Raw genomic sequence first — 12493 nt, 5'->3', positions numbered from 1 at the left:
CAGACCCGAACCCCCTAAATACACACTTTAATCCTACAAATCTCTGCCCTTGCTCATACATAAAAATACCTGTAAAAACATTACTGAAATATAGCTGTTTCTCCCCTCTTAAAAATTCCACATAATTCTGTCTTTGTCCAACGAATTTGTATACTTAGATAATGTTTAGATAATGCTTGGATAATGTTAAGGGGCAGCGTGTGGCTCACTGGGCTAAGCCTGTGTGCCTGTAATCAGAAGGTCACCGGTTCAGCCTCAGCACATCTGCGGGTCTTTGAGCAAGACCCCAGACAGGTGGCTGCCCTTCGCGGACAGTTTACTCCGCAAAGACCAAGTTGAGGGAGACGTGAAGACAATTTCCCCAAGGGGATCAATAAAGTATCTATTATTATTATTATTATTTAATCTGCTATTGCCATTTATGAGGTTAAAACGGTAATATCCTTTCCAGAAGCTGAATCAGTTATTTTTTACCTGCTGGAGGATCCAGTTATCCTTTGCAAGATAATAATAATCAAAGAGGTCGGCGGGAAGGGAAGAGGAGAGGGCAGCCGCTCGGATCTCCGTAGCAGGAAGCGATGCTGCTGATGGGCCGAGAGCGAGGCCTACGGGCTCTGCATCTGTCACGCTCACATGCCGAATGATCGGTATTTAATATTCGGCCCGTTGCCATGGAGAAGGGAGACCGTCCCTAGAATACCTCTTTTGGTAAGAACTGGAATCTGTTGGAAGCTGGTGGCACCGCGTGACACGTTACGATTGCTTTGGTCCTTTCTGAAGACCGATAGGTAGGATGAGTCTCTATAGATGTGTCTTTACATTATTTTCACAGAGATTTGGGAAAGGGACCGTTATACATTAGGGGAACAGAGTAGGAGAGAACAGAAACCGTTAGAGGCACACAACCAGGCTGGTGGTGCTGTGTATGTTCATATACAGGACAGCGACATCCTCTGGGGATGATATGCAACATGAGCTTATATTACTGTACAACGGAAAATTAAGCTACATGGACAGAACAGTGTCAATAGTATGTGGTGTTCAGGGCCGTTTATAGGATTTTTTTTATTTAGGTGTGAACAGATAGATTTGAATATACATAGAGGTGAGAGGAACACCTAACCCAAGGTCCAGCAGCAGGGGGAGGGAGAAAGATGTCCATGCTGCTACCCCACCACCAGGAGACATTCTGGGGTTAGAGGGGTGAAACGTTGTTGATTGGTGGTATCTGGCTGATGACCTATGGGCACCAGAGGAGGTGCAACAGGTGTATAATCAATATATGGTCGCTATTGGCAAATTAACAAGTGAACAAATAAAGAGATGAGTGGAAATACAGAGAGACAACAGGATTATGAGTAGGTATAGGGCTGCATGAATGGGTGTATATGCAGAGTAGCACTGACTGAATGGGAGTATATGCAGAGTAGGACTGACCGAATGGGAGAATATACAGAGTAGGACTGACCGAATGGGAGTATATGCCGAGTAGGACAGACTGAATGGGAGTATATGCAGAGTAGGGCTGACCAAATGGGAGTATATGCAGAGTAGGACAGACTGAATGGGAGTATATGCAGAGTAGGACTGACCGAATGGGAGAATATACAGAGTAGGACTGACCGAATGGGAGTATATGCAGAGTAGGACCAACCGAATGGGAGTATATGCAGAGTAGGACAGACTGAATGGGAGTATATGCAGAGTAGGGCTGACTGAATGAGAGCATGTGCAGCTGAGCCCCATATGAAGTGAAGTGAAAAGGCAGAAGGGGAGGCGCAGTAATGTCTTAAGTGTTCAGTCTCATGATAGCAGTGGGGATGATGCTGCTCTTCACTTAGGTAAATTGGGTCATTAAGGTCTAAAACCAGGGCTCATGAGAGACCACTTCAGCAGGCCTCAGTATCTCATAAAATACATTAACAGGAATGAGCTGCATCTACGAAGAAAATCTCGATAAGATAGTGCTGTTCGTTAGCTTCCTGGAGCCTGGGTGCTTAAGTGAACCCAGTAAATAAGCTGCCCCCCCCCCCCCCGCACCAGCCTTCGACAGTGACCTTCACCTTGAGTTAGGGAGCTGCCAGCCTTTCGTCTTACTGTTAGTTCTCATTGCTCCCCCAGCCAGTCAATCCAAATATTTTTCCCATCCCACCCCTTACACATACTGATATTATTTGTCGTCTAATTATCATTGTCTTGATTACCTGGCTCTGGTGTGCAGAGGAGGCAGTAGATCATAAGTGTGGACTGGCTCAGGAGATCTGTGGATGGTGGCTGAGGACTTCTCTGTGCCTGGTTCGTCATGGAAATAAGCTTATTTTCCTACCGGCTGTGGCAGTGAAGCAGTCTGTCTTTCACACATCACAGGAAAGGAAAACCTTTGCACTTTGGGCCAGTGTAAGTCGCAGTGTTGTAACTCAACCCATATAGAATGGCTAGCTGGTCTGCCTTTAACCAGGGTGAGCTGATCGTTCATGGTACTTAACCCTAATCGGTACAGACATCCCAGAAAAAATGAATCCATACAGTATGAACATCACAATGTTAAGCAAACAGAATGGTTCCTTCGCCCCAGTCAAATAAATAAAGCAAGTCAGTCATTTAAAGCATTTAACCTTTTGGTCCTTGTAGTGCCAGCGTGCAATAGGCAGAAGCAATTTCCTCTGAATTATGTTGGTTATTATGGATTATTGAGGATTTACCTGATATTGTTTTGGATATTATGGATTTCCATGGATCAACGAATAAACAAACTCACTTCCCTTGAGGAATTTGGCAGCCCTGATATTGCTGTGGAAGAAAACACATATCAGACTTCTGCTATGTAGCGTGTCTCAGTGTTTAAATGTCACCAGATGCTGACCCTTTCGCTGGTCATTGTGCAGTCCGACGGCGATTCGCTTGCAAGCTGCCGTGGATTAAAAATGCCCCCAGTCCCCTCATCTCCTCCTTGCCACCTCCACGTGCCCCCTGAGCAAGAGGCTAATGTCCCTCTTAGCGAACGGTTCCTCGTAATCCTGGCCCTGCCGTTCGGTAATTAAATATTCCCGGTCTGCCGGGCTACCAATAAATGAGATATCGGGCTGACGGCCCGGGCTGTCATTCCTCCAAGTCGTTTTTTGGAAAAATAGGACACGGCTGCTCTTTTGTACTGCTCCCTCTGGCCTGTTACGCAAAACAGAGACAAAGACCGCCTACCGCTGGATGTTTCACCTGGATGTCTACCAGTTGAGGGCAAGTAGGGGGATTATATATTTCTTTATTACAATATTTAGCTGCTAATTAAGTGGCGATTTGCATGTTCTCTGCATATTTCTCTGGGTTTCCTTTAATTTCCTCCTGCAGACTAAAAACAAGTAGGGTGTGATTATGTAGCGTGTGAGGGTGTGATTATGTAGCGTGTGAGGGTGTGATTATGTAGCGTGTGAGGGTGTGATTATGTAGTGTGTGAGGGTTTGATTATGTAGCGTGTGAGGGTGTGATTATGTAGCGTGTCAGGGTTTGATTACGTAGCGTGTGAGGGTTTGATTACGTAGCGTGTGATTATGTAGTGTGTGAGGGTGTGATTATGTAGCGTGTGAGGGTGTGATTATGTAGCGTGTGAGGGTGTGATTATGTAGTGTGTGAGGGTGTGATTATAGTGTATGAGGGTGTGATTATGTAGTGTGTGAGGGTGTGATTATGTAGTGTGTGAGGGTGTGATTATGTAGTGTGTGAGGGTGTGATTATGTAGCGTGTGAGGGTGTGATTATGTAGTGTGTGAGGGTGTGATTATGTAGTGTGTGAGGGTGTGATTATGTAGTGTGTGAGGGTTTGATTACGTAGCGTGTGAGGGTGTGATTATGTAGCGTGTGAGGGTGTGATTATGTAGCGTGTGAGGGTGTGATTACGTAGCGTGTGAGGGTGTGATTATGTAGCGTGTGAGGGTGTGATTATGTAGTGTGTGAGGGTGTGATTACGTAGCGTGTGAGGGTGTGATTATGTAGCGTGTGAGGGTGTGATTATGTAGCGTGTGAGGGTGTGATTATAGTGTATGAGGGTGTGATTATGTAGTGTGTGAGGGTGTGATTATAGTGTATGAGGGTGTGATTACGTAGTGTGTGAGGGTGTGATTACGTAGCGTGTGAGGGTGTGATTATGTAGTGTGTGAGGGTTTGATTATGTAGTGTGTGAGGGTGTGATTATGTAGCGTGTGAGGGTGTGATTATGTAGCGTGTGAGGGTGTGATTATAGTGTATGAGGGTGTGATTATGTAGTGTGTGAGGGTGTGATTATGTAGTGTGTGAGGGTGTGATTATGTAGTGTGTGAGGGTGTGATTATGTAGTGTGTGAGGGTGTGATTATAGTGTATGAGGGTGTGATTATGTAGTGTGTGAGGGTGTGATTACGTAGCGTGTGAGGGTGTGATTATGTAGTGTGTGAGGGTGTGATTATAGTGTATGAGGGTGTGATTATAGTGTATGAGGGTGTGATTATGTAGTGTGTGAGGGTGTGATTACGTAGCGTGTGAGGGTGTGATTATGTAGTGTGTGAGGGTGTGATTATAGTGTTTGAGGGTGTGATTATGTAGTGTGTGAGGGTGTGATTATAGTGTTTGAGGGTGTGATTATGTAGTGTGTGAGGGTGTGATTATAGTGTATGAGGGTGTGATTATGTAGTGTGTGAGGGTGTGATTATAGTGTATGAGGGTGTGATTACGTAGCGTGTGAGGGTGTGATTATGTAGTGTGTGAGGGTGTGATTATAGTGTATGAGGGTGTGATTATGTAGTGTGTGAGGGTGTGATTATAGTGTATGAGGGTGTGATTATAGCGTATGAGGGCGTACTCCCTAGTGTCCTGTTTCTTCTTGCGATCGGTTCCTCGCTCACCGTACCCCAATACTGGCTCACTATACTGGAAGAGGTCTATGGAAAATACATGGATGACAGGTTCTTAGTTGGGCAGATTTACCTTAGAGACTCACCAGGTTCACACATAAATTGACTGGATGGATGAATATTTCTACTATTCTCTCTCAGGAAGCGGGGGGGGGCAAGGCTTCTACTAAAACAGGTCAAACATTTCAGCATGTTAATCAAGCTGCTATTGCAGTAATCTGCACGAGATGCTGCATGCTAAACTGACCTGGTAACTGGTACCTGTCAGTGAGAACGGCTGGTAACTGGTACCTGTCAGTGAGAACGGCTGAGCTTCTCAGATGGACGGTGACGCGCAGTCGACAGCACTCACAGCAGGAGAGATAGTATGGGTATTCAAAGAAGCCATTTATATAAGTTAATTTAAAATGCAGAGATGTGATTGCTGCAAAACATAATTGGAATTAATCTAATTGAAATGTTGTAGTATTATAATATAATATTTTAATTTAAATTGGTTTGCACAGAACAAAGAGGCTCTTATGGTCATATACCATTAGTGGGAATCCATTTTTTCTTTTGTGTGATATTCTGCAATGAGGCAGGGAAAGGTTCCTACAAGGCAATCTAGCTAATTGTACTTATTAAGAAAAAAATATTCCAAATAATGTGCATGCTTTTGTGAAGCAGAGAGCCTTATTGAATCTCACTCTCGCCGGCCCGGTGATGAGCATTTGAAACGGTACCGTAGCATTTCAAATGGGAGACAAATCCAAACAATCAAAAGCATATTTATGCTTATTACCACAAGCAGTTATTAAAAAGGGCAAAGTCCAGCAAAAAATGTAGATTATGCACGGTTTTGCGAATTAAATTAGCAGGAATTTAGCATGACCTCCAAGTGGTCCGTCGCTTTTCACCGTGGTCTGCGTGATCAGAGTGAGAAGCAGATACGCCTAATTAAAACTCATTATCGAAATATTTAGTGGAAACAATTAGCTGAGAAATACTCATCATGTTTTAATAAACACCATATATAAGAGGGGTCAAATTCTCTCCCCCCGGATCCTATTTCCTTGCTCTCGGGAGTCCTCTGGGTAGAATCCCCCAAACCCTGTTAATACATGTCCCCAGAACTAAAGTATAATTATAATGTTTTCTCCCAAATACTGTAGTGGACCATCACCCCATCCAGGGAGTTCCCCAGTCTTATGCCCTGTGCTTCCTGAGTTAGACTGTGCAAGATAAGCAGCATAAAAGATGAATGTATATCCTATTCCCTTCCTTTTTAGCTTGACTTACCTTAAAGACACAAAAGTAAAAACAGTATTGGATTTTTTATGCATTACACTATTCATTGAAGGATAACACTATACTAATTGTGTGGGTGGTACCAGCTACTGCATAACCTAATGATGCATGAAAGATATACCTTGCTCATGATGAGCCGTGCCTGCACACTCCCCTTACTGCCCCTTCATACTCATGCTGTATCGCCAAGCTGTGAATCCCAGCTGACTGGAGACACCGAGGCACTGAGGTTTACGGAGCTCAATAGCCTGCAATGAATGGCTCGAATGGATTCGATTATGGCTGTTCGACCTCCGTGCTGCACCATAATGCGGGAGGGGGGGGGTTAGTTACTGGGGCAGCAGAGCATGCGTGAAGTGTTTTATGGGCTTGGAAAACCACCAGGGACCTGGAGCAATGGCTTCAACGGTGTAGGGGACTCCACAAGGGGGCGTCTGCCAACTGTCCCCCATGTGGAGCGTCTGGCAATAGATCCGAGGGTAGGGGTTATGGTGAGGGACTCTCTCCAAACTGTGTTGGGAGTCTATGAGGTCCAACATACACACCATGCATAAGCAGTCAGTTAGCAATGGGTCTCTCCACACAAGCTATGGAACTCTACAGCACCTTATCTCCATGTGAGACCAAGGGGTCCAGAGATATCCATTTTTATCAGACACCTGTTCTGCTGGTACGACAGGTGCCTGCCACACCTCATGTCATATGCTCATGAATTACCAAGGCGTGGATTTCATAATTTCTATTTTTCTGGCACATATTGCCAATGGTGCAACATTAAACAGTCTATCGGTAATTTTAGCTCATTGCCCTTTTTAAAGTCTTCCCATACTGTGCATGTTAAATATTAAATGTGCAACAAATGTGAAATGAAGTCCATAATCTGTGACGTGGCAGAAGAGCCCTGTGAAAGGCATAATAGTCGGTTGGGAGAAATTTAATCATGTGTACCCTGGTTATCCGCATTTCAGGCAGCCTCTTCAGACCAGGAGCCTAAGCTTAGTGGCCTGATAATGACGAACTTCCCATGGTACTAATCTGTCCGGAGTGGCCTGTCTGGTACTAATCTGTCCGGAGTGGTCTGTCTGGTACTAATTTGTCCGGAGTGGTCTGTCTGGTACTAATCTGTCCGGAGTGGTCTGTCTGCTACTAATTTGTCCGGAGTGGTCTGTCTGGTAGCATGACCCACATTAAACAGTCTGTAGTAACATATGCGACTAAGTGTAGCTCTAAGAACTGCTGTCAGGGTCTTTATTCTGATGTTACTGTTTATCGACTTTGTAAAGCATCTCAGCAATGGACACCCCCACTGGGAAGTGCCTTCTAAAGGTGATGATCCTGTGGTGATCTCTGTGATCAACTTCAGAAACGCCGAGTAGGCAAAATGAAAAACTCTTGGTTTCTCTCATGATGCTGCAGTTAGATAGGCTACAAGGAATGAAACCATGACTGAAGAATGTCACCAGGACTGGAGGACACATCACTGGGAGGCCCCGTAAGGATGCCCCCATTGTCATTGGGCTCATTGGTTTGGTCTCGACTCGCCTGCTAATTGCTTCTCCGAATTGTTTCATTTGTCAGGAAGCCAACTCAGTTGTTGTTTCAGGCACAGATCGATTGCTAATTGAAAGGCTTAAAAAACAGCCGACCCAGTAGCTCACGCACAGTGAAGTTCCCTGCTTGCAGGTAAGATGAGAAATTCCGCTGGGATCATTTCAAAGTTTTTGTTGAGATAGACGGCTCTGGGTTCTTGTTTACTTAAGAGGGAAAACAGCCTGATGTTCCCCCCAAAAGCCAAGTTTACCTTAAGACTGCATTCTTAAGCTAAATAAGTACTTAAGCTAGGCCCCCCCCACCGTGCCTAAGACTAAAAGGTCAGAGCCAGAACCACCCCAAGGAAGAATGGGGGGGCGTGTCTGCTTTTACAATAAGCCTTAGAAAAAACAGCTATTGTACTGAAAAAAATAGCTTGTTGTGTATAACCCTCAGACCAAAAGCACTGCTCACATCCCTCTGGATATTTTCGAAAGTGGTAATTATCCAGCAGAAACGGGAGACCTCGAGGAAGGACGGAAATGAGATACATGAAACAATGGTGCGGGAGAGGAGGAATAATGGAGAGGAAGCGACAAAGAGATGGTCCGTGTACCACAGCGACGGCTGATCTGTTTTTGTGGAGCACGGTGCAAGCTGTGTAAAAAGAGAACAGAAATAACATGGCCAGTGTGGAACGGGAGCTGAAATATTATTGAGTTTTAGTCCATCCTGACAAGCTGAAATCGATACGAAGGTAAAGCAATAGTCTTAAGCCAGTGAAAAGGGCCATTGGAGAAGACCGGCTTAATTACGGTATATCTCTAGCAGGTGAAACCTTTCATTTGCTCACTGGCTGTCATAAACTCGGTGTCAAATAAGTTGATGTGGGGAATCTGAGGCTATGCTCTGTGAACTCATGCGGTGGAGCGTAACCTTTGAGGAGGTCTTGTACTCTCAGGTTTAGTAGTACTCTCTGCCTGTCATCATTGTAGTGTTTATCGATTGTGGCTCTTGTTCTAGTGTACTAGCAGGCTTTGACTACAGTATAGACAATGTGAGACTCTTCAGACAGGGTTCATCAGCTGGCCAGGGACAAAAATACAGCTTTTCCTGACTCTAGTCAAAGACTCAAGGATTTTTTGTTGTCATTGTGCAGGTGTGGTTACAACGAGACTCAGTAGAAGCTCCCGATGATGCACGCGTAGAACATATATGGTATATATACAGAAACAAAATGTAATGACATATAAAAATTGCACACTTTAATATTTGAGGCTGAAGAAAGGCAGAAGTTGGCAGGTCATGCCTGAAGTGTGCAATAGTGTAAACAATATACTGGGCCAGGCCCATAGCTAGGAATAAATTTCAGGAGGGTCTGGTAGCCCTACCAGTAAGACTGGGGGAGCGCCTCCTCTATAGATTTTTCCAGGGGGGGTCACCCTTGGAATTTCAATACATTCCTGGTCAGGATCAAACTAATTTTGGGAGGGAGTTCAAACCCATAATCTTACTATGCGGCTATGTACCTGCGTTACAACAAACCAGTACTACTAGACAGCAAAATACTTGACAGAATAAAGTACAAAGTACTGAGGAAACAAGTACTTAAAAGGAGGTAAACAGACAGGAAAGAGCTAGCAACAAGATGCAGCTGCTGTGCTGATACAAGAGTACTGGACTCAACAGGTGGCTTTGAGTAAATATTGGACGTAACATGGGAGAGCACTGCGGTTTGGTTAGTGAGGGGGTCATGGGAGGTGAAAGGTAGCATGATGGGAAAATGTTAGCAGTGGCAGGTAGAGCTCATCTTAGGAACAGTTCTGTGGAAGAAAAATGTCTGCAAGTCATTATGCTGTTGTTAATGTTGCCCCATCGATTAAAGATCCTCTCTGTTTGCCTTGACCATCGTCTTCCTCACGTGGTTCGAGCGCGTCAGCATGATGGTTATCCTGCTCAACTGCGTGACGCTGGGCATGTACCAACCCTGCGAGAACATAGACTGCTCCTCTGACCGCTGCCAGATCTTGCAGGTGAGTTGCACCCCCCTCCTCCCCAATCGCTCTGTCTTTTCACTCTTCTCCCCGGCGGGGGTGTACCAGGCTCTCTCTTCCCCTAAGTGGATCATACCACTCCACCATCGCAGCCTGTCAAAAGGCAGTAAACATTTCAAAAGCATAACCAACCTCGATTTCAGGGCTACTTGGACACATACACCAAATTATCTGTTTTTAATTTTGTTCAAAACACCAAAGTACGAGTAGGTCTTCAGTTCCATTAGAATTGATTTTTTTTTTGGGTACATAAATCACATTCTCCAAAAACACAAAGGGTTTTCAGAGAGAGATACACGTGGAACAGACTCTGCTACATCAAGGGAACAAAGGTCCATAAGGCCAAATTTGCAGGCGTAGGTGTCCAGACCAACCCTGGGGTGTTCTATGCTTCAGACTCCGGCCCGTACCACCAGCCTGTGTCTCTATTCTCCTCCAAGTCTGGCCTGGCATGAAAGAGGTTCCTGTGCAGAAGAACCGCTGCCAGGTTCCCTGGGCTTCTCCTCCACTCCCTGAAGCCTCTCATTATCTCAGGGGACTTTGTCTGTTCATGCTTCATTATGGTTCGCAGCCCATGCAGAGCCTCCCCCCCCCCCCCCATTTCTGAGATTGTGCCTTAAGCCTTCATAAGACGTGTGGCACGGCCGACCCCTTCTGTGCCCAGAGGAACACAGCGTAGAGCCACTCGCAGCTCGAAACCCCCGCACAATATTTTACTCTCGTGGGGGTGTTTTATTCTCTGCCTCTGTTTTCCCAGCAGTACATCTCTTGCATTTTTTAGGGTCTGTCTCATGGCTCACTGCTGGCTGCAGCCCTTCTTTGCTCTAGGTTGCATTTTGACTGAACTAAGAACTCACAGACTGTAATTGTAATGGTGTCAAACTATTGAAACTAACCTGTAACTGTGACAGTATGCCGTTTTTGTGCTGATTCATTGGCTGAATAATTGAAAAGGCCAATAAAAAGGTAATAGATATAGTTCTTACAGACAGTAGCAGACTGTTGACATGAATGCACGGCGGGGGTGTGGCTAGAGAGAGTGGTTCAATTTATATTATTTTGCTCCTGGGTCATCTGTGTTGTGTCCTTAAATTGCAGCAGCAAAATCCTATTTAGCGTTTCAGCTGCACTGTGGAGCCCCTATGGAACTTCACGCGGTCCTGCATTATGGTCAGTCGAACAGACCAGGTTCTACAAAAATGTCAGCAGAGGCATTTTCCGGGTCAGTGCAGAGACGCAACGCCCTTCGACTGGTCCCTCACAGTCCTCGACAATTGTCACTCTCGAGAGGCTCCGGATGCACGCCTGCACACCCACGCGGCCGCACTCAAGAAGGTTAAGTACAGGTCTGCACTCTCCCGTCTCAATGGAGAGGATAAAGACCTATGCAGGTATGGTTTCTTTAGCTCCCTCCGGAACGGAGCCTAAACAGAGGACATTCGCTGTGTCACCATGGCTACCAGAGTAGTAATCCCAAAGAAATGGCAAATTATAATGTACGAAACGGCATGGTGCGTTAGACACAAGCCAATGGATTTCTGTCCAGGCCAACCAAAACGTACCCTGCAATCTCTATTTTTTGTGCTCTTACTGCTTCTAGATAAGCAGCATATGGGTAACTCTACTTATTCATTCAAATCATACTTAGCTCTGTTTAAATTAGTCACTGCATTCTGGCCAAAATATTTACCCCACTGCACTTGATTTTAAACAAAATCTTAACAGTGAGTCAAAGCAGATGAGATTTCTAGAGTCATTCAGAAAAAATAAGCGATGCTAAATTAAGTATTTGATTGTCAACGATTTCTTAATGTGTGGACAAGTAAATCAAGAAACATCAGACAATCAGGACATCTGACCGACTGATTGAGTGGCAAAATAATGAAATAATGATGAAACAATGGGATGCGGGGGTGGGGGTGAGGGTGGGGGAGGGCAGAACAGTGGAGACACAGATGTTGGCCATGCTGTGTATCCACATCTATGAAGAGTGAAAATGCTTCTTCCCTCTATATTCCTTTGCTTCTCTTTTCATTGTTGCTATTATGTTTTCTGGCTCTTGTTTGAAAGGCTGATAAACTTAATCAGTCATGTAATTGTAAGAAGTAAATGGATTGTTTTTAGCTGATTTCCACGTGTTCGTCTTCCTCGCTACCTAAATTATGGTTTGAAACGGGCTCAGTTAAAGTGGCAACGTTTAAGTGACTTCCAGTGCGCCATCTTTGTTCTTAGGCTTGAGTGCCGTCTACCTGCCCCAAAAGGCATGTTTCTGCATTATTAGTGGATTAAGCCTGGGCTGTGTGCCTGCGGGTGTGTTCGCATCAAGGTGAAGATGCTCCGGAGAATGTTCCGGATGAAGTGTCAGAGTGACAGGTGGGCAACTTTAACCGGGTGACCGGACGGGGAATGACCTCCCTCTTTCTCTCTCTTTCTCTCTCATTCTCTGGCAGGCCTTTGACGCCTTCATCTACATCTTCTTCGCCGTGGAGATGGTCGTAAAAATGGTGGCCCTGGGTATCTTCGGGCAGCGCTGTTACCTGGGCGACACGTGGAACAGGCTGGATTTCTTCATCGTGATGGCAGGGTAAGGCCGCTCCGCCGCCTTATTTACATTTCAGATATTTACCATTCCTGAAAAAAATGGTTTGAACCACCATTATTCTAAACCAGGGGTCACCAACTCCAGTCCTGGAGAGCTACTATCCAGTAAGTTTTCTCTCCTACCTGGCTTCTGATGAGCC

General features: G+C 45.2%; 1 protein-coding gene across 1 annotated transcript in view; it reads left to right on the top strand.

Moving 5' to 3' along the window:
- LOC111859731 (voltage-dependent T-type calcium channel subunit alpha-1I-like) overlaps positions 1-12493 on the top strand; it is a 170010-nt gene that overhangs the window by 78863 nt on the left and 78654 nt on the right. Inside the window, exons 3-4 of the mRNA XM_023842701.2 lie at positions 9620-9731; positions 12203-12336. Coding sequence (XP_023698469.2) covers positions 9620-9731; positions 12203-12336 — 246 coding nt within the window. The remainder of the gene's footprint in view (positions 1-9619; positions 9732-12202; positions 12337-12493) is intronic.

The sequence above is a fragment of the Paramormyrops kingsleyae genome, chromosome 5 (assembly GCF_048594095.1).
Source record: "Paramormyrops kingsleyae isolate MSU_618 chromosome 5, PKINGS_0.4, whole genome shotgun sequence".
Taxonomy (NCBI): domain Eukaryota; kingdom Metazoa; phylum Chordata; class Actinopteri; order Osteoglossiformes; family Mormyridae; genus Paramormyrops; species Paramormyrops kingsleyae.
Note: the sequence above shows the minus strand (reverse complement) of the source record. Positions and strands in the feature narration are given on the sequence as shown.